General features: G+C 43.0%; 1 protein-coding gene across 3 annotated transcripts; it reads left to right on the top strand.

Moving 5' to 3' along the window:
* The first annotated feature begins 1,385 nt into the window (after positions 1-1,385).
* Positions 1,386-22,245, top strand: MMAA (metabolism of cobalamin associated A). 3 transcript variants are annotated; one of them, XM_061191628.1, is made up of 7 exons: positions 1,386-1,408; positions 9,431-9,931; positions 12,479-12,601; positions 15,403-15,573; positions 18,389-18,474; positions 20,752-20,901; positions 21,925-22,245. In XM_061191628.1, the coding sequence occupies exons 2-7, from the start codon at positions 9,490-9,492 to the stop codon at positions 22,210-22,212; spliced, it is 1,260 nt and encodes a 419-aa protein (XP_061047611.1). In that variant the 5' UTR covers positions 1,386-1,408; positions 9,431-9,489; the 3' UTR covers positions 22,213-22,245. The 3 variants fall into 3 exon arrangements, with proteins under 3 accessions (XP_061047611.1, XP_061047610.1, XP_061047612.1); XM_061191627.1 differs by lacking the exon at positions 1,386-1,408 and adding an exon at positions 1,439-1,613; XM_061191629.1 differs by lacking the exons at positions 1,386-1,408; positions 15,403-15,573 and adding an exon at positions 1,439-1,613.
* Positions 22,246-22,842: the final 597 nt, after the last annotated feature.

Here is a 22,842-nt window from a genome sequence, read left to right as displayed (position 1 = left end):
GGTGAGCAGCCCCAAGCTTAAAGAAAGGAAGTAACTTCTCCCAAATTCTATCCTTATCCTATTTACTGTGTTCAGGAGCTGAGATCTAAAACCAGGTCTGAGTGCTTAGGTGTTCTTTCCACCAGACCCCCTGCTTCACTTAGCCTGTTTTACTTTCTGTAATTGACTATTCTTGGGTCTACAATTACTCTGGGATATAAGTGGTGGGTGGTCTTTTAGTCTAAATAATAATAAAGATGCTAAGGAAGACTAATTCATTTTTTATTGTTCCATACTCAGTAAGAACCAACTCATGTCAAGTAACTGAGGAATGCCTAACCCCTCCCAAATGCATGTAATTATGCAAATCATATGTGGGGACTGGGGGCTTGGCTCCAGACACTAATTATACTATAGACCCCATTTATGACTATTTCTATTCGCCGTAATTTGATCCTTTGCTATTGCCTTATGATGCTGTCTTTATTACACTACAGCAAACATTTGGGAGACGTCAGTTTTTCCTAAAAGTCCTGGAACTCAAACTCAGGTTTTTCTACTTTTACAGGATTCAACAGCTTTTCAAAAAAATGAGTTACCATTCTTAGCCGCAGTGAGGTAGCAAATATTAAGCATGTTCGTTTTCACCTCCATTTAAGGCGAGAGCCTCTCCCCCTCTGACGACTTTCCAAGGGCGGTGAGCGTGAGTCCTTGCTTTTGGTACAACTTAACGAAATATTAATCAATGCAAATGGGTAACTTTTAGGAGAAAAAACTGCGAGTCCTTCCGCCGTTAAAAACCACGCCATGCTTTAAAAGCTTGATTTGTACAGAACGTTGAGCATTTACTCCCACAGGTTGGAAACTGCTTTGCGGAGTTTGAGTTCCCTTAATTTCACCAGGCTGTCAAACGTCCCCATGTCCCGCCCTTCACCCCGTACTTCTTAGCTTCCAGGGAGAGTTAGGAAGAGGTCTTCGTCTCTGGACCGCCGCAGGATGCGGGGGCCGGGCTGGACTCGGGCTTCATCTCCCGGGCTTCGCGAAGCCCCAAGCCCGGGAGAGGATGGACATTACCCTCGACCTTCGGAGGCGATCTGGAGCTAGAGGAGAGCAAAAGCTACCCGTGAACACCGTCAAGCGCCCTCCCCCGCTGCACTTCCTTGACGGCTGCCCGGCGCCCCGCGGACCTCCTTACGCTTCGCGGGCCCGCACGCCTTCAAGGCTCACTGGCCTTCCGCCCCATAACTCGCGGCCAAGTCCGCCGGGACCCAGGCCACACCCCACGCCGCCGCCCGGTCCCCGGCCGCTCCTCTTGTCCCACGCGCCGGCAGTGGGCACTGCGCCTGCGCGCCCGAGCGCGGGGCGGGGCGAACCGGCCCGGCGGAAGGGGCGGGGTGGGGCGGGGCTGTACTTCCGTGGTCGCGGGTGGGTGAGTAGGGGTTGGGGGCTGCGCGCGGCGCCCGGAGTCTGGCGGGGTTCCCGCCTCGGGCCGCCGGGGAGCCCACGTTGGCGTCGGGGGCGCCCCCTGGAGGATTTGGGGAGGGGGAAGGAAGAAGAGACTATTATTGAGTTGGATGATGTCGGGGGTGCGGGAAGTGTGTGGACAAGCAGGCGTCGGCAAAATGGGTTCAGAGGTTGGTTTTCTCCTTAGAAAGGAAATTCTCTTTAAACAGCGTTTTAAAATTTTCATCATTTTGGACAGGCTTGTGAGTTTACCGTTGTGCCACAGTAAGGCAGTTTTGGTAAGGTGGCTGGTCCCTTGCCGCTGCCAAACCTGGCGAATGGTTAACCAGAGGATGGGTCGGAAAAAGGCACAGTAGTCCAGGTTAGCTACTACCAAAGAGGGAAATTAAAACTCATCTTTTATGGAATAAAATCTAGTATATAAAAATAGAGTTCAAACTGAAAGTCACAAACAGCATCTAGGTTCTGTCAGATACTGGGCCGGGCGCGGACTAGGTCTCTTCCAGCAGACATGCTGTATTCAGATAATTTGTTTTTATCATTAGAAAATGAAAGACAATCTAAGCCAAAATGGCCTGAAAAAATTTAATTATCTTGAGAGTTGTGCCTGAATACATATACTTTGGAAAACAAACACTACTGTAGCTTTTCCAAGTTGGTAGAAAACCAAAAGTTTCCCGAAAGGCTGTGCAGATTCCTAATCATTTTGGGGTCTGCAATGTCCAGAATGTTCTTTTATGTAGTAAAAACTTCATATTGTTTTGTGTGCAAGGTAATAAGAACCAGGCAGTTCAGTTCTTTTAAGGGCTGTATTCTATTAGGAGAGACAAAAGAAACGTGAAAAGTTATATAATGGTAAGAAATGTAAGTTACAGTTGGAGATATTTGAAGATATCGAAAATCCTTTATTTGGCATGGAAAGTGCTGGTGAATGCTTGAAACGAGTACCCCTCAGCTGATTGTTGCCATGTGGGAATGTGGGTCCCTCATACACAGATATGATTTTCTCCGACACAGGCCAAAAATCTCTCTCTTTGTGCTTTTTCTTGATTTTTAATATTATTGGCAACCAATGCAGTTATGCACTCACGCACCCTCTGTGGGCCAGGAACAGGCAGTTTGTGACATCTGCAGATTATCACCTGAGTACTCAGAAATAATTGGAATCAAATGAGGAAGAAATTCCTGGAAACTGTGATAGGAAGGGATTTAAGAAAACGGGGGTTTAAGCTAGGTTGAAACGGAGAGGTGTCGTGGAGGTGAAGGATGTAACGAGTGAGTAAAATCTCAGTGGGGAAAGTGAACAGCAGGTTTGGAAGATAATGCGTAAACTCTCCTTAGGAGAGGTCTGAGAAGGCAAGTGCAGTAAATGGAGGAAAACTGGTTTGGGAGACCCTTCAGTACCAGACTGGACTTTACCCTCCGGCACTGGTTCTCAAATTTGAGCTTACATCAGAATCACCTGGCAGGCTTGTGAGACGGTGGCAGGCTTGGCCTCCACCTTCAGAGTTCCTGATTCCGAAGGTCTGGGGTGGGGCTTGAGAATTTCCCCTTCTTACCAGTTCTCAGTTGATGGAGATGCTACTGGTCTTGGGAGCACACTTTAAGAACTACTGTCCTAGGGTGTGGGAAACTATTGGAGGAATTTGGGGTGGTTTAGTAAGGAGATCACATTCATGGTTCAGTATGAGTCTTGCTGTGACGTCCAAGATGGAGGTCTGGGGAAGAGAGAAAGAAGGTTCCTTAGAGTTGATTAACACCTGTCGATACCAGGCCCTCTCATGCACGCAATTTCATTTCATACTCACTTTGGCCCTGATGTGTAAGTCTTAATATTTTCATATGGAGAATAGTAGAGACTGCCCAGGTCCCATAGCTAGTCTCAGAGCCCCTTAAGACTAGTTCAGATTTGAACTAGGGTAGTAGCAGTGGAAATGAATCAGAACATTGACTGGTGATGGAATTTAGAAAAATCAAGACTTCCCCAGAAGATTGAAACCTAAAAGTAGAAATTGGGAAATAGGAGTCTTAACAGAGAGTGATAAAAGGTAAAGTGGACAGAGAACTTTAGAATATTCCCTGCATGAATTCAGTATGTGTTCTGTATTACTCTGCTATAACAGCGACCTATTTAAAAGTTGCTTGTTTAAAAAGTCATTCTGTTCTACCAAAATTTCCTGAAATTATTTGAAAAGGAGAAAGTAAAGCCTCCTGTGGGGGGTGATGGGAGATGGTAACCAGATTAATGGCATCTGACAGCTTATCTTCACATCAAAAGTGATTAGCATTGAGGAATAGAAACACATGGTGTAACACTGCTTCGCCTGTATGACCTGTGCTGTGCCGCAGACACTGACCTAATGTATTGATTTTGGAAATCCTGGATGCTTTTTCTTGCCAGAGTAGTTATTGAAATGGAGAATATTCATTGGATCAATTTCAAGACAAATATTCCAAGTCAGACTGGCTGCTGCTGAGCAAATTTTTAATGAAGGAAAACATCTATGTACTGAAATCGGACTTTAAGAAGGAAATCCTAAAAATATATTTATACTGTGAAATCTAGAAAAATGTAAGTTTTCAAACACTGATCAACTGAGTAATCAGCATAATGGAGTTATTGACCCATACAAAACTATAGCATACATTCATTCATTTATTCTGTGAGCCATAAACTTACGCTGTGGATCCAACGATAACTCGGTCTAGGCAAGTTAAAAAATGGTCACAAAACGATGTGATTAGCACTGTAATAGAGGGATGTGACCAGTACATGATGACAAGAGATAGAAATGATGACTGAAGGGGTATAGAAAGGAGGCCAGGGAACTGTCTATAGAGGAGGAGACTCTTGAGTTGGTTTTGACAGCTGAGGAGGAATTTGTGAGATGATTAAGGCATTCCAATCAGAAGGAACGTCATGGACAATGCCCAAGATGTATAAAAGAGTGTGGGTTTTTCTGGAACCTTTGTGCAGATCAGAATAGTTACAGCAATATGGTAAAAGTGGAGGAGGGGGATGAGTTAAGTTGGAGAACTGGATAAGAGCACTCATAAAGAGTATGAAAGATTTATGTGATGACTGTCTTGGCTAGATTGTAAACTTCATGATGTTGGGAGCCATGTTGGACCTGTACACGAGTGTATTCCAAGGCCTTAGCAGAGTGCCTAGCATATGGTAGATTCTCAATAAATAGTTGCTGAATGAATGAACAGGTAAATCACAGAAAAAATTTTTTTTTAACAGATAAGAAGAGGGAACTTTTAAAGTGTTTTAAGCAGTGGAGTAATATCGTCAGATTTACATTTTATGAGGATAAGTGGTAGTATGGAAGATGGTTAATAATGACCATAGAAATGGCTGTAGTAGTTTGTGCCTATTGGTAGATTGCAATCTGCATTTTAAGAAAAAATAGAAAAGAGTATTAGAGGATATCACATGTAAGAGGGTTAAATAATGTTTTATGAAACTTTTATTTTAGTTATATATACGCCTGTGTGTTGACTGATGTAAGTGTATTTCTTCCTATGGACTTTGATCAGAGTTTGAAAGTCATTATAGTAATGCGGGGCATGATGGTGGAGAGAATGGAATGGATATATAAAAGATATTTTGGAGGAAAACAAATGTGGAAAACTAGCACCTTAAAATGCTGCTGTCCATATGAACCCGCTTGCAGGGAAGGGGATGCACTTACCCAACCGATTTCAGTATTTTTGCTTACTTGATGTTTTTCATTATATATTAATAAGTTGACATTCTGGTTTCTTAGGAATGGCGGTGCTTTGAGGTATCTTACTGTGTGTTGTAAAGGCTGCAAAATTTCTCTTATTTTGGTAGTGCTCAGTGTAAAATTGTAGGATGAAACCATACTCTTAAGAGTTGTGAAAATTCATTGAAACAGTTTGATTTGATTATTGCCCAAGTTATTAGATTTCTTTCCATAAGAAAGCAGGAAAAGCTGCTTAGTTACATGAGCAGGTGGGAAGTCCTTCTCCCTACCTGCATGACTTTACCACTCTAGTAGACTTAATCTGTTCTGCCTGTGACATGTAAATAAGGGCAGAAAGGTGTTCATACAAGGCAGAGTTATATTGGCTTTTAAAAAATTTACGAACTCCTTTAAAATCTGGTTGATGTGGTTAAGGTGAGTTTAAGTATGTTGTGCACTTCGTTGTCAGGTGTGAATTATTCTGTGGAGCAAGAAAACATTTAAAAGTTTTAGAAATTTGGTCTGTTCTGTCACCTAATACATTATTGGGATCTCCTACTGATAAGGTTTGCACAGAAAACGTAAACTAATTTTTCATCTTGGCCTAAGGGGGGAAAAAAGAGAGAGAAAGAAAAAGAAACAAAATGAAGACAAACAGCCTGCCATAATCATTCCGTACTCAAATGTGGAGGGTTATTTGGTGTTCCCTTAATGTGGCATGACACCACTCCTCTTTTTATACGAGAATCTAGAGTTGACACCAAGATCTGGAATTAATAAAAGGGCATATTTTAAATCTAATCCATTCTTTGCTCCACTTTGGGAGGGGCAGAGTTACTATTTCCCTCTTAGCCAAAGGAGCTCTCCTTTATTCTAGAACAATTTATTAAGACAAAATGCCACAGAGAGTCAAAAGACCTGGATATGAGTCCCGGCCCTGCCACTGGTTATGACTGTAGTCACCTAACTCACTCTTGGTTTCCCCTTATTAAATGAGAATAGTAATAACTATCCAACTGTCCTCATGGAACTGTCTGGGAGAATAAAGTGAAATAAAGTATTTCAAAATGGTTCATAAACTCTTGAGTGACAAGCAAGTGGGAAATGAAATAAGTTCAGATTAGCGTTTTTTTGAACAATTGCCATGTGCCAGGCTCCATGGCAAGCTTTGGGGATCCCAATGTGGACAAGAGGGTCTTGAATCTGGCTGCTCTTCTCCATCCCTTAATGCCTTGCCTTGGTCCAGGTCCCCATCATCTCTTTTGGGTCTTTGCTAGGCTGGGCTGTATGTTACCAGGATCTGGTCACTCTTGACTTCTTGCCGCTGTTCCTAGTGTTATCTCCTAAAAACCAAAGTTGATTAGGTCACTGCCCTCCCTGAAGCTCTCTGTTGTTTCTCCTGCACCAAGACAAAATCTACTTCCTTGGCCTCAATTTACATCCTAATCGGGCTTCATTTTTTATCACTAGTTCCATATGTATATATGCCAGGTTTCTGCTTCACTGAATTACTCAGTCTTCTCTGATATGGCAGGGAAGAGACCAAGTCCCAGCTCAGCCTCTGTACAAGTATGTCCTCAGCCTAGAAGGCCTGCCTCATCCTTCTTCAGCTTTGCTTAACCTTTCAGACCCAGCCCTGACATAGACTCCTCCATGACTTGAACCCTCTCCTCCCACAGGAGAGTTAGTTTCTGTAACCTTGTCTGTTCCCACAGCACATTGTTCTTTCTTTGGACACGGTGTTTATTATTCTGTGAGCTGTTGAAGTGCTGGGATTATGTCATTTAGGGTAAGATAAGGAGGCTGTCCACCTAAGGAGGTGTAGTGGATTGAATGGTGGCCTCCAAAAAGATATGTCCATGTCCTAATCCCTGGAACTTGAGAATGTGACTTTATTTGGAAAAAGGGTCTTTGCAGATGTAATTAAGTTAAGGATCTTGAGGTGAGATCATCTTGGATTATCTGAATGGTCCCAATTCAACAACAGATGTCTGCACAGAGGAGAGACACAAAGAGTAGGCTGTGTGAAAACGGAGGCAGAGATTGGAGTGTTGCAGCCGTGAGCTGAGGAGCCCTGCAGGGAAGCGTCCCCTTCTAGAACCTTTGGAGGGAGTGACATCCTGCTAACACATTGATTTCTGACTTCCAGCCTCCAGAACCATGAGAAGATAAATTTCTTGTTGTTTTAATCCACCAAGTTTGTGGTAATTTGTTACAGCAACCTTAGAATACTAATACAGAAGTTTATAGTACAGTGACTGGAACATAATAAAATATCACTGTCACCACCCTCAAAGACATTATTATCGCTATTATTTTTGTAACCAACCTAGCCTGGGACCTGGAAGGTAGTACCTGCTCAGAAAATAGCCTTGCCTGTGCGCTTTCTAGTCTGGTGTCAGTGGTGGTGGTATGGATGAGAAAGAAGTGTGTTTAGAGGTGGTATCGAAAGAGAGCTTCCAGAATAGAGCACCTCTTAATTTTTTGTTTGTTTGTTTTAAATGTCTTTTTGTGTGTTTATGTGAAGGGTGGTAGTGGATGTTTTTAAATTGTTTTTTAGAAACATTTTTACACATTTTAAAATAAATTGTCCTTTTAGAAGACTAATAGAAAAATGAGCAGTTATAGTTCTAACAATAAAAAAATCTTAAAATGTTTCTTCTTTTTCCTAATAAAACATTATTTAGCTAAAATTAATTTTGTGCTGGCCTTGGAACACAATTTAGAGAGGGACTTGGGAGCCACAAGGTAATTTATTTCATGTGCTACAAAGTACTTGAAAACCAAAAATTTCAAATAATCATAAATGCAAACTTGGTAGGTGTTATGTATCGTTTGTCTGTAAATTTTAGTTTGCCACTGGAAGCTAGGTCTATGACCTAATTTTTTAAAAAATTTTATTTATTTATTTATTTAGGCTGTGTTGGGTCTTCGTTTCTGTGCCAGGGCTTTCTCTAGTTGCGGCAAGCGGGGGCCACTCTTCATCGCGGTGCGCGGGCCTCTCACTGTCGCGGCCTCTCTTGTTGCGGACCACAGGCTCCAGACGCGCAGGCTCAGCAATTGTGGCTCACGGGCCTAGTTGCTCCGCGGCATGTGGGATCCTCCCAGACCAGGGCTCGAACCTGTGTCCCTTGCATTGGCAGGCAGATTCTCGACCACTGCGCCACCAGGGAAGCCCTATGCCCTAATTTTTACTAAAGTTTTATAAATTGGTGTCGTAGTAATAAAAGCTAATGTTTATTGAGCTCTTACTATGTGCTAGGCACTGTTCCCAGCCTTTTATATGAATTAACTCATTTTGTTCTAGCTTTCCTAGTCTCTTCTCTGTTCTCTTGACTCAAGAGGAAGCTGAGGCACCGAGTGGTTAAGTAACTTGCCCAAGGACATCATAGCTTAAGTGGCAGAGACGCAGAGTGGCCCTGGCTCATAACCTCCACGCTCTCCTGACTCTCAGTGGACCCTGTCAGCCTTCATTGTCTAATACAGTCTGAAGCGGAGAATATCAGTACATCTAAGTGAAGGGTCCTCAGCCAATTGCATAGTGGCTCAAACTTTAGTGTGCTTACCCACGGAGATTCTGATTCCTGGGGCTGGGGATAAGCGTTTTTAATAAGCACCAAGGTGGTTCTGACCGTACCTTGAGATGCCCTGGATCAGGTTCCAGACCGTCCTCACAGTTCATTCCACACGAAGGCTTGTGGTGGTGGTTTGTGTGCTTATGTTAGGCCGTTCGTTGTGTATATCTGTGTGCCAGGTGAGTCTATTGAATACATACATGGATCCAAACTTTTGCCTGGATGCCTGCCTTACTAATCACCTTTCTTTTATGGAGATGAATAAAAGACCAGCATCAGAGGGATATTTTTTTAACCTTTTGAATGAGCTTCCGAATAGGGTATGTTCGATCTGAGGAAATTGTTATGATGGATGTAAGGTTTGTAGACGGAAGAAAATAATCATGACGTAGAATTTCTACTCTATTGGGTTTTTTTTTTTTTGGTATGTTTGTTTTTTGTGTAAAAGGAAATTTTAACGTGCACTGGACTTCACAGCAGAGCAGTAGTTTCATGATTTGGGTTACCCTGAATGTTAGCTGTGGACAAGGAGGGAGTCTCTGCTCTTAAGTTTGGGAAGAAACTTTCATGCCTCTGTACAACCAAAACCCCTGATTATGTGTGTTTTAGAATCTAGGGAGAACACTAAGCTTGCAGTTTTACTACTTCAGTATCTTAGTTGCGTGTTGAACTGGCAAAATATGTTTTTCCTTCTCTTAGGTAGTCACGAATCGCACTGAGCCAAAAAACGTCCAGCATTTTCTTCCGTTACAAGCAAAATGAATATTCCCATGCTGCTCCAACATCCTCATCGGGACTTCCTTAAAGTCCTTTTAAGAACGCTTTTCCGACGTTACCACTTCATCGTACCCTCAAGTACTCACCTCAGATCAGGAATCCCACGTGCTCAGCCGTTCAGTTCTCTCGGACTCCATCATGCAAAGTGGATGCTGCCGTCAAATGGTTTAACGAGAACATTATGTCTACAAACAACCTTAAAGGAACAAACAGAAGGACTTTCTGATAAAGAACAAAAGCTTGTGGCTGAGCTTTATACTGGTTTAATCCAGGGGCAAAGGGCCTGCTTGGCAGAGGCCATAACTCTTATAGAATCAACTCACAACAGGAAGAAAGAGTTAGCCCAGGTGCTTCTTCAGAAAGTGTTGGTCCACCACAGAGAACAAGAAAAATTAAAAGGAAAACCACTAGCATTTCGAGTGGGTCAGTCTTTGTTTTTTTGGGTTTTTTTGTTTTGTTTTTTGTCTGTCCAGTAAATATTTTTCTAAATTCTCTCTTCCTTTAAAATAAGTCTAAATAGCTTATGATCTAATGGGGATTTTTTTGTACTTGCAGAATTTTGGAATGAATTTTGAATGCCTTTTCTTTGTAAATATTAGTCTTGTTATGTGGTGGGAAACGCAATGGCCATTTGAACGAAGGCTCTGTATTTTAAGAGAATAAGGAGATTTCTCTTTTGGCAGGGATCTCGCTATGGCTCCCAGAACAGAAATGTGCGCAGGAAGAACTGTTCACCAGTTTACTCCTTTCTCTCAGTAGAACTGCTTAATAGTCTAAAGTGACTTCCCTGCTGTTGTGGTTATATCAACCATAATTATCCTTATCACATTTCAGAATTCTACTTCTTAGGTGTTTCATTAGTTTTTTCTCTAAGCAAGTCTCACTTCTTTCAGATACTTTTTTTTTTTTTTTAATCAATTTATTTATTTATTTAATTTTGGCTGCGTTGGGTCTTCGTTGCTGCGTGCGGGCTTTCTCTAGTTGTGGCGAGCGGGGGCTACTTTTCGTTACGGTGCGCGGGCTTCTCATCGCGGTGGCTTCTCTTGTTGTGGAGCACGGGCTCTAGGCACGTGGGCTTCAGTAGTTGTGGCACGCAGGCTCAGTAGTTGTGGCACATGGGCTTAGTTGCTCTGCGGCATGTGGGATCTTCCAGGACCAGGGCTCGAACCCGTGTCCCTTGCATTGGCAGGTGGATTCTTAACCACATTTCTGGAAATGGCTTGGCTCTAAGCGCAGCCAGCTCAATACCAAAATGCATTTTAAAGGAGACACTATGTTCATTTGCTGTCTAAAAATATTAGGTGTTCACTTCTTGAACAGTTGACCTGTTTCTGTAATTGCAAATAAGCTTGTTATATTTTCGAAGCTGTGCATTATAGAACAATCTAGATGTGTTTGACCAGAAGGAATTAAGCAAGTTTTGGGTGGAACGAGCGCTTTTCGTGATGGCAAACTAGGTGATTCCAACCAACCCTCCCACTATAAACAACTTAAAATGGTAGACAAAGTGCAGAAATTGTGTGAGGAATGAGTAAATAGACTTAAAAGTGGATTGGCATTACTTACGTCTCAGTTTATTTGCAATATGGGGCCTAAAACCTCCTAGATTTTAGGGTAATGGGACCTAATGCTTTAAAGATAATTTCAAAAAGAGCTCACCAACTGCTGTGTGTACGAGTCCGCATTTTCGCCACCCCTTATTCTTCTGCCCTCACTGCGGGGACTCTCTTTTTGAGAGTACTGTGCTGGGTGTTAATACTCTTTATGTATTGTGGACAAAATAGCAAATTCCCAAAGAGAAATTCCAGTTATGACAAAGTGTTTACTTATTAGGCTGTAGAGAATCTTTGAAGAGAAAATGTCCAGAAATACCTAGAGTTAACCAGCAACTCATACATAACTAGCAACTCATAAATTTGCAGCACTATTCTGGTTCTTCCATCTGGACCTTATGAGGCCAGATAAACCTGAGTCTTTGTTGCAGTTGTTTTATCACCATGGTAAATAAAAGCAACAAATGTTTATTCAGCACCCATTAAGACAGAGATCTGCCCTGAAAATTGTGGTATGGAGCCAAGCATACCATATGCCATACATACTTTTGAACGTAGTTACAATTAAGTGCTTATGTTTTATAGATTTTATTGAACATATAGTTATATATCTCTTGATGCCATGTGCTATTCTAAACATATTGCAAAATTAACTCATCTACTCCTCACAATAACCTGAAGAAATAGGTGCTCTTATATCCATTTTATGGCAGAATATACTCAGGTACAGAATGATTAAGTGACTTGCCCAAGATTACACAGCTCATAAGAGGTAGAGCTAGAAACAGAACTGGTCGACTGGCTCCAGAGTTTGTGTTCTTGCCTGCCATGCTCTGCTAACTCTCCAAGTAGGGAAATTTTCTGCCTTTCTTAAGATAAAAAAAAGTTTATTTTTCAGGATTCAGTTTATATTATTTTCTTTGAGTTATGAGTGAGATGAAAAAATTGTATTTCATAAGTAGAAAATTATTTTCTCAATCACTGGGAATTTCTGGAGTAATGAGTTGTTTTTCCAGTGGGAACATAGCATGGACAGAATCGGGGTGGGTGGAATAATTACTGATCATGATGAGAGGTGGGCAGTTGTTGGAGAAATTCAGCACATTAACAACATAGGCAATGAAGTCTGCCCCAAAAGCTCTACGTTATACTAAAAAGGCAAATCACATTTTGTAATTTTTAAAAGTGGATCTGGTGAACATATGGAACTCTGACTTCTCTCCCTCCTGTATCCCTATTACTCAGGGACGAGATAAATAGGTAGATTTTCGTTTACCGCTTTAGGAAATGTTAAACTACATTAACGATGGTTTTAATAAATTAGGAGAAGTAGAAGGTAGTCTAGTATTTTAATAGAACTCATCATGGTGCTGATTTCATTTATTTCATTAAATTGCAAAGTCTGTCTCCACCATAGGATTGTCTGGGCCTCCTGGTGCTGGGAAATCAACCTTTATAGAATATTTTGGAAAAATGCTTACTGAGAGAGGGCACAAATTATCTGTGCTGGCTGTGGACCCTTCTTCTTGTACTAGTGGTGGTGAGTATTGCTGCTGCTTCGTAAATTGCAGAGCAGGGGCTCGTGGAGTGGAGCTGGCTCTCTGTTACAGTTTAGGGGGAATCTGCACAGACGGGTGTCTTCTAACCTCTCGCTGAGTTTGGTCTCAGTGAAGGAAGGGAGGTGGCGGGTGTGAGGTGGAGGCTGAGGGAGGTGTTTGGGGCATCGGGTTCTCCAGGGGAGGTTAGCTTACAGGTAACCTAGGAGTAGCCTGTGTACGTAGAGAACTAGGAGAACAGGTGCCAGAAGTTGCAGATGATCAAAAGCCAATTTCACCCCTTTGTCTATCACACCTGAGGCTCAGCCCCTTTTCCTTTTACTGTTTTTCCTGGCTCCATCAGCCCCTACGCAGTTCAGAAAATGGCTTCTTACTCATTAATTTCCTCATGTTGTTGTAACGTCTCTTCTCTTAAGCTTAAAAAGAATCTTCCTGCTCTATTTAACTTGTCACCTGTTTATATTACATGTTCAGTTAAACAGAAAGGTCTTAGAGGGACCATGTGATATGCTGTGTTCCTGGCAGCACACAGTGCTCAGCAATTACTTACTGATCTGAGGTCGTGCAGTCACTCAAAGTTTAATTTGCAGCTCATCAGAGATAAAATGAATAAGCTAAGTTCCCCAAAGGATCATTTAAGGGAAACATAAATCATACTATATAAATACTCAGGAAAGCTTTTTCTTCCCTTACCCCTCTTTATGATTGAAGCATCTCACATGACAGTTATTCATTTAACAAGTATTTCAGCACCTATCGTAGGTGAGGCCCTGTACAAAAAAGGTACTGTGTTGTTTAATGTTGAATAAGATGCAGTTCTCTTGGCCTTATGGAGCTTTATATCTCATGAGGGAAACAGACAGGTGCACGCAGGCCATTACAATGTAATGTGTGTTGCGAAGGGGGAAATACAGGGTGCTTTGTGGAAGGGTTTGGTTTATATCCTGTGGGTTTAATGCTAAAAAATAAATACGATATCATATTTCAGGGACTTTAGGTCAATAGAGAGGTGGACAACAATTCCTATTACCATCCATTGAGAAATTTAGCTGAGAACATTCACAGTTTTTGATTCACTATAATGAAAGGGTTAACCGTAAAGTAAAATTTATACTCGCAAAGTTCAAGATTAAATCCATGTCAGTGTATTATCTTTTCTTATAGTCTAAGAACTTTGTGAAAGGTAAGCACTTGAACAAAGAATTTATTTATAGTGACCTTCATTTTCACACAGGTGCAAAGACTTTCCCCCCACCTTCATAATACTCTAGAATACTTGCAATAGCAAAAGAAAACAATAGTTTGAGATAAGAGTAGCAGAAATGGTGACATAAGGTAACCTGATTAAAGTTACATAGCTATGTGGTTCCTAACCTTTCTCAAACCAAAAATAAAGGTCCTTTTCTCAGGTAAAAATACAAAGACTTTGAAAGAAAAAACTATGCAAGGATAAACAGGACACTCTAAGTATTCAATTTTACCTTTTCATTGTAACAGTAGATACATTTGAAAATAGCATTCCATTGAAGTTTGAGAAGCCTGTAGTCAATCCTTGCTGTGCTTTGGACTCACAGGCCCCGTGCAGTGGGAGCTTGGAGACCTCCCTAAGGCTCTGCAATCACCAGTTTTAGATTCACTGGCAAAGACAATTATATGGGAGAGTAATTTCATAAATGTTTAGTTCGGTGTGTTAGGATCTATAGGATAATAATTTAAAGTGTAGCTTTGGCAGATTGTTGACTTACACAGAGATGATTTCACCCAGAAAATTACTTTAGAGCAAAGTTTTATGTACAGTAAATAAGGTAGTTGAGCTCTGTGGTAGGTGTATGCTGGGACATTAGAACCTATGAGAAGTCAAAACTGGAATCATCAGGGAAAAGATCATATCTTTAAGGGACTCCTCAATGTTTAGCAGCAGCTTTGGAAAGGTTAGCGCTTGAGCAGAAATTAAAATTCAGGTTAGAACAGCACTACACCTTCAAATGTTACTACGTGGCTAAAGGAAAGAAGGTAAAGGTAATTTCACTAATTCCAGGGCTTTCAGTCTTCTGGAATTTGCAGGTACTGATGTTTGCCAAAATACTGCGGTGCACACGGAAACAGCAACGGTTCTATGCCACAGGCATTACATTAATTGCCTACTGTGAACAAGCATTCAGTGCACAAAATATGTAAGACATGGTCCTATAGACAAGCAACTCAGTTAAAGCGGAGTTTCTCAACCTTGGCACTAATGACATGCTTTGTTGTGGGCAGCTGTCCTGCACATGGAAGGATGCTTAGCAGTATCCTTGATCTCTACCTACGAGATGCCAGGAACACCCTTCCCTCCAGTTGTGACAAGTACAAATATCTCTACACATTGCTAAGTATCCTCTGGGGGAAAAAATCACTCCCAGCTGAGAACGATAAACACAGCAACGTTAAGAGGACAGTAAAGAAACCACCCCAACTGGAATGGCAGGTTGATTTGGGGATTAGTGAAGCTGAAATCGGACAGGTAAGGTAGGCTAGCATTCTGAGGGCCTCCAATGCAAGACTGACGAATCTAGATTTGAACCTCTAGTCAGTGGGAGCCATTATAGGTTTTGAGGGGCTTAAAACGTTAAATAGATTAATTTGGCATCATTACATACATGGTGTTGGAAAAAAGCTTAATAATATGAAATACAATTTGCGGTTTGGGGAGAAATGTCCTAAAGCACTTCCCCTAGGAATTGGCTGATGGATAATTGGCCCTTATAGGTGTTCCATGATTATAAAATGTAAGTGTGTGTTTTAGGATCACTCTTAGGTGATAAAACCCGAATGACTGAGTTATCAAGAGATATGAACGCGTACATCAGGCCATCTCCTACTAGAGGTACTTTAGGAGGTGTGACAAGGACCACAAACGAAGCTATTCTGTTGTGCGAAGGAGGCGGATATGACATAATTCTTATTGAAACCGTGGGTGAGTGTGATTTTCTATTCTATAACAATAAAATACTATTAAAATGAATGCTGTATAAAGATGAATGACGGCTAATTTCATTTTGTTCATTCAGCAGATACTTACTAAAGAGGTAATTAAATATAAGCTATCTCAGACTCTGTAGGAGATATGAGTATATAGCTATAATCCTTACCCTTAAAGAAAAGAAAGGTGAGCCCTGTGTCTGGATAACTGTTATACAAGGTGGTATGTTCTCAGTGCTGGAGGAGAGCTGTCAGCATTAGGATGACCTATGGAAACACTACTTTAACATAACACCCATTTTATTTAAGCAGAGTCATATGTCTGCAGTATTCACTAAGAAGATTAGTGTAGTTGGGCACCTCATGTTTTATTTCACCTTTATATCCCTAGCACGTGGTTACACACAACGAAAATATTGAAAAGGAAACCCCAAGAACTTCACATTCCCATGGAGAGACAATTTGTTATATTACTGTGTGATCAATGTTTGTGACACAACCTGACTCAGATTTGGGGGATCAGGGAGGACTTCAGGGAGGAGGTGACAGTTGAACTCAGCTTTTTTTTGTTTTTTTTTTTTTAATTTTATTTTTGCTGCATTGGGTCTTCGTTGCTGCACACAGGCTTTCTCTAGTTGCGGCGAGCGGGGGCTACTCTTCGTTGCGGTGAGCAGGCTTCTCATCGCGGTGGCTTCTCTTGTTGAGGAGCACGGTCTCTAGGTGCGCAGGCTCCATAGTTGTGGCGCACGGGCTTAGTTGCTCCGCAGCATGTGGGATGTTCCCGGACCAAGGCTCTAACCTGTGTCCCCTGCATTGGCAGTTGGATTCTTAACCACTGTGCCACCAGGGAAGCCCCTGAACTCAGTTTTGAAGGGAGGGTTGGAGTTAAGTAAAGTATGGGCTAAGGGGCCTTGACCGAAACACACAGGAGTGAGCGAACGTGGCCCAGTCAGGGCACTGCATTTTGCGCAGGATCCTTAGAGCATGGAGCATGAAGGCAGGGAGTGAAGACATGGGCTGGAGTCCAGGAGTCCACCGTCTAAGGGCAGGTGGAGGAAAAGTTGCCTGAGTAGTGGTAGGAGAATCAAGGGGGAAGAGGACCATAAAATCACACATATTAACTGAAAGTTGTGTTTGGCTGCATGTTTCAGAGACTCAAACTATCTCTGACTCAAGGAAGAGGGTGGGTTTTGTTTGTTTGTGTATTTGTGTTTTTTTGTAAATAAAAGAAGCCTGGAGGCAGGCAGGCCCAGAGGGCGTGGTGGTTCTACAGCGCCCCGGGGGGCTCTCCCTGCTCTCCATTCTTAGCACTTCGTTTCCAGCCTCAAGGTTGCCCATGGATAAAAGACGGCTGATGAAGCTCTAACTCACCTCCCTGTTCCAGGCAGAAGGAAGGAAGAAGGGGGAATAAGGAAGGGGGAAGGGTTCGGAAGCGGTATACCTCCTGGCTGGCTTTGCCCTCTTGAAGGAACTCTCCTGGAAACGCCATCCAGTGACTTTTGCTTTCACACATTAACATCTCTGGCTGACAGGGGGTCTGGTGCATGTGGTCTTTCACCTGGGACACTGATGCCCCTAGTGACCCTGGGGGAAGGAAATAGGGAAGAATGAACGTTGTGTGGGCGACCAGAAGTCTCTTCCCCACCAAGGAAGGAGAGAGTTGGTAGAGGAGGTGTAGTGGAGTGGGGGATATGGAAGTCAGATTTACGCGGATTGAGGTTAATGTGACGTAATCGCGTGAGAACAGTGGGCATAAATTGCCTTTTCCCAGACGTTTAACTATCAAGAGAAAGTGAGAAACGCGGTGATGATGTCAGGAGGTTGTAGCTATCAAGAGAAAGTGAGAAACGCGGTGATGATGGCAGGAGGTTGGGAGTTTTTGTCTTCTTATTTTCTGGTTGTGTTTGGTTTTCAGATGAGAAAGACTTGAGCCCAACTCATGGGATGTTTGAGGGACGGGAGCCTGTAGACAAGGGGAGGTTGGAGATAAAGCAGAGCCAGAGCCCAGGGGAGGTGGGAAGGAAGGAGAGGCCAGTCTTCAGCCGATGCTTCTGACCCTGGGCCCGGCGAGGAGGCAGCCGGGCGGAGTGTGTGTTGTTTCTGCTTCTCTGTGGGGTTGCGGGGGGAGGCTGAGGGCGTCCTTGCCTCTGTTTGGCTGTGAAGCAGGTGCCGTGGTCATCAGTCATCGTCATGTGGGGAGATGATGGGACAGTGAGCGTCTGTAGTAGCCACTGTGGGAAACAGGAAGGAAGCTGCCCAAGGGCGTTCAGGGGCATCGCTTTTCCTGTACCAAGAGGAAGATGTAGCCGATGTTGGAGCCCATGACCCTCTGGTGGTGCCTGTCCACACAGCTGAGGGATTTCTCCAGGACACTTAATGCAGGAGAGGCACGGACATAGGACTGATCCATGGGTGGGCTTTGCAGGGTGATAGAAGGATGAGAAGGCAAGGAAGCTGCCAGACTGGTCTAAGGTTAGAATCAGGCGCTCAAGCTGCTCACCCGCGAAAGGGAAGCCGAGAAAGAGCAGCGAGAGCGAGGAGAGAGCGCAGGTCTTCACATTCTCCATGTGGTCAGAGGCTGAGCTGGTGGGAACGAGGGCGGGAGAGAGGTGGGGAGGGTCACAGCTTTGCCGTCGGGTGAGGCAGTGGCATTTAGCACATTGTTCAGAGGTGGTGGTTAAAGTGGAATCAGGTCGAGCGTGTGATGGTGAGTGTGAGCAGGTGAACTGGAGTGGAGGTGGTGGTCAGGGGGGTCGAGAAGGTCAGACTCCTGTGAACGTTTTGTGTACACTCGTGATTTAAAATTTCAGGTGTGGGGCAGTCGGAGTTTGCTGTTGCTGACATGGTTGACATGTTTGTTTTACTACTGCCACCAGCAGGAGGAGATGAATTGCAGGTAATTATTTTGACTTTTTCACCCCCCAAAACACAAAGTGTACATCTCTGAAAGTACAAATTCCCAATGTTGTGGGGTTTTTGTAAATTAAGTTGATATTAATGTAGGGAAAGAAACATCATTCACGTTGGCTAAAATACCCGGGTCAAAGGCAAACTCTCTATTTTTTTTCCCCAACTTATAGTAGTAGAACTTATGACCTTGAGCTAATGACACAACTTAGTCTTTCCACCTGTAACATGGGGGATAGCTCCAGCCAAGAGACCACTGTTACATGGGTGTTTGTGCTACAGCTGGTTGAAAAGGTCCTCATGAGATATTCCTTTGCTTTTAACTGGGATCCCACTGTCGTAGTTTATATATTGTAGAAAGGGTTCTTCCTTTCCTCCTGCAGTGCAGTCTGGCATTAGCTCCCCGGAGTTAGCACAGCCTTCACAGAGTGAGGGCACCATCCTCCCAAGACTGCTTTCACTCCGGACACAAGCAGCAGGCCCGGGGGTTCCCAAGCCACCCATGCCTCTGACTGGCTGCAAACATGGGGTTTCCACTTACCCCTCAGGTTCGATAATTCACTAGGATGACTCACAGAACTCAGGAAAGCACTGCGGTACCAGTTAGAGTTTTATTATGAAGGATGCAAATCAGGACCAGCCAAATGAAGAGACACAGAAAGAGAGGTCTGGAAGGGTCCCAAACTCGAAACTTCTGTGTCCTCAGGACACATTTCCCTCTTGGCACATGCATGTGCATCACCAGCCAAGGAGTTATCCTGAGCTTCAGTGTCTGCGGTTTTTGTTGGGGTTTTATTATGTAGGCGTGATTGACCGAGTCCCTGTCCACATGATTGAGCTCAGTCTCCAGCCCCCGCCCTCCCCAGAGGAGGTCAGGCTGCTAGCGCATGGCTCAAAGGCCCAACCCTCTAATCACGTGGTTGGTTCTTCTGGTGTGGTCAGCCCCCATTCTGAGTGATCTTGCGTAAACCCAGGTATGGTCCCAGGCACCCATGGTGAATAACAAAGTCACTCCTATCACTCAGGAAACTCCGAGGATTTAGCAGTTACCTCCCAGGAACCTTGGACAAAGACCAGACAAATTCTGTTTTTTTTTTTTAATTTTTATTTATTTATTTATTTATTTATTTATTTATTTATTTATTTTTGGCTGTGTTGGGTCTTCGTTGCTGTGCACGGGCTTTCTCTAGTTGGCGGTGAGCAGGGGCTACTCTTCCTTGCTGTGCGCAGGCTTCTCATTGCAGTGGCTTCTCTTGTTGTGGAGCACAGGCTCTAGAGTTCACAGGCTTCAGTAGATGCGGCGTGTGGGCTCAGTAGTTGCGGTACTCGGGCTCTAGAGTGCAGGCTCAGTAGTTGTGGTGCATGGGCTTAGTTGTTCCGCGGCATGTGGGAGCTTCCCGGACCAGGGCTTGAACCTGTGTCCCCTGCATTGGCAGGAGGATTCTTAACCACTGCGCCACCAGGGAAGTCCCCAAATTCTATATTATACAGCACCTCCCCTTCAGTTGAAAAATTCTGAAAAACTAGTGACATCAGACTCTGGATGCTGCAGTTTAGAAACATTAACTCTTAGAATTTAACCATTGAAAGTTACGTTTTAAAATATTTAAAAAGGAATTTTAATCTTAGATAGCAAAATCTTCATTTTCCAAATAAGGTTTGGCCTTAGGATTTTTCTAGTGTTTTCACGCAACATAATTTAAATCAAGAGATTGAGGTGTTTTTAGCCATCAGGTTATTTTTTCCTCAAATGCAAATCAAAAAATAATGCTACATACATTTAAGGAAAACTTCAAAGACTCTGTTTCTGGAAATGAACATGTTAGTGACGTGGGTGTTTTCCTTTTTAAGCACCTGAATGATGGATGGCTTTGCATCCTGCAGGGTTAGCTCCCAAGAAGTGGAATCCATCATGAGGCAGTGTGAACTCTCTCCTGCCACTCAATCATATTGTGTCTGGATGATATATTTACTCTAATTCTGAATATTTCAGCGCGTTAGTCTCCAAATTTGAAAGAGATATTACACATAACTTCCATAATCCCAAGAGTCAGTGCTTTTGAGTAATTTCTGTCAATAATTGTGATTCCTAGGACCCAGGGCTTGGGAGGGTGCAGAGAAAAAGTTGGAGCGTATGAGTTTCAAAACCTTAGCAGTAAAAAAAAAAAAAAAAAAAAAAAAAAAAAACCTTAGCAGTAACTGGTGTCCCATTTTTGATGGCATGAAATGTTTCAGATAAATCACTTTCTTTTCTTTTTCTCACGAGGGTATTAAAAGAGGTATAATTGAGATGGCAGATCTGGTCGCTATAACCAAATCTGATGGAGACTTGGTCGTGCCAGCTCGAAGGATACAAGCAGAGTATGTGAGCGCGCTGAAATTACTCCGCAGGCGTTCAGGAGTCTGGAGACCAAAGGTCAGCTTGCATTCTGTTCTGCAGTTTTCACCCTGAGTAGACTGTGCCTGTTAGAAGAGAGGATGTGAGTCCCAAGCTAGACATATAATCAATCTTTGCTTGTAGGTGAGATTATAATTTTAAAAATTATGACAAAGCCACAGAGTGTGTAGTTATGATTTTAAGTATAATCCTTCAACCACTAGGTGCCAAAAACTAGATGTGAGGCGATAAATTAGATTGCTTAATGCTTGGCTCGAGCCATTTGGATGTGATGACAAATCCATTCTGCAAGGAACCATCCTGAAGATTATGGCGCAATTAATGACTTGATTATCTAGGTTAGAGTTTGAGTAGGAGAGAACAGGCTTTTGATGTGGTAACTTTCCTTCCCATTATGCTTGTCGGGTGATGTTTTCGATAAGGAAAAAAAAACCCCGTAGTAAGTGATGCAGTAATACCGATGCGGACGCTTTATCTGTAGCAGGGCCCTGTGTTATTAAAGAGTAGCCTATAATCACTGTAACGAGAACAACGATGACACGTCTTGCTGTCGGCTCCCGGCACGTTGTCTGTGCTGCGTCTGGAGCTGTCTTGTCCGTGCAGATACCCGTGCTCGTAGCACCTGCTGAACCAGGCAATTTGACGGAGGGAACGGGGCTATTCTCTCAGCTTGGTTTCATTTTCTGGCTCTCAGGCCTCAGGGAAACCTACATAGCGTTGCCCTTCTCATCCGAGTGACCATTTCCCAGTTCATCCCTGTGGTCTCGACCATTCGAGCAATCCCCAGTCAAAATAAACCTCTGAGCTAAAAATTACGACCTTGAATCAGTGTCTTATTTCTGCTTGGCACTTAGTAACCTTAGTAAGTTACCTTAGTATATTTCTCAGTATGTCTACTTTGACACGATGATAAAATGTCTCATTTTTGTCGCCTCCCTATTGCCATAGACTGTAAGACTTAATTGGCAAATGCCAGAGTCCCCATGACAATGTTTTCTATCGTTTTAAGTAATATAGTTCTGGTTCTTCCCTTTTCAACAGGTAATTCGTATTTCTGCCAGAAGTGGAGAGGGGATCGCTGAAATGTGGGATACAATGAAAGAATTCCAGGATGTGATGCTTGCCAGTGGGGAGCTGACTGCCAAGCGACAGAAGCAGCAGAGAGTTTGGATGTGGAACCTCATTCAGGAAAATGTGGTAGAACATTTCAGGACCCACCCCACAGTCCGGAAACGGATTCCTCTCCTGGAAGAAAGCGTTCTCAGTGGGGCCCTGTCCCCAGGCCTAGCGGCAGACCTGTTGTTGAAAGCTTTTAAAAGCAGAGACTAATGAAGTGCATCCTATCCAATAACTTTATATATCTTTTCATATACATAAAGTTATTGGATAGGATGCACTTCATTTTAATAAAGTATTTTAATATTAAAAGTCACTTGCGTGCTTATATTTTCAGTAATTCTCTTGTGGTGCCCTTGGCCTCCTTATCTGTGAACTGCGCTTGGAAAGTGGAAGAGCGTTAGATACGGATGGCAAAGGTCAGGCAGTCAGCAGCATTTGTAAGGTAACTGCTGTACGTTACTCAGCTCCATTTCTTTCTGTTCTTATACATGGTGGCCTGTAGGATGGTGTCTTCTCGTCAGTCACGAGCAGAGAAAGCTGAGGAGGACAGAAAAAGATCATGTACCTTAAAATGCTTTCTTTGATTCTCTGTTCTCTGAGTTTCCAGAGAAAATGTAAGCAAGAGTAACCACATTTTTGAAGTCTTACTTGAGGCTAGAATAATACACTCTTAGTGGGTTTCTAAGAGCTGAAAATCGTGATCGACATTTAGTATGCCAGACTACCTAGGAATTTCTGAAATGGCCATGTACACGAGTAACAAAACAGTTGGAATGTGTAGGGATGTGAACACAGTTTTACAGTCTGTCGTCTAGACTTGCGGACTCCCCATGGTAGGTA

The sequence above is a fragment of the Eubalaena glacialis genome, chromosome 5 (genome assembly GCF_028564815.1).
Source record: "Eubalaena glacialis isolate mEubGla1 chromosome 5, mEubGla1.1.hap2.+ XY, whole genome shotgun sequence".
Lineage (NCBI taxonomy): Eukaryota > Metazoa > Chordata > Mammalia > Artiodactyla > Balaenidae > Eubalaena > Eubalaena glacialis.
Note: the sequence above shows the minus strand (reverse complement) of the source record. Positions and strands in the feature narration are given on the sequence as shown.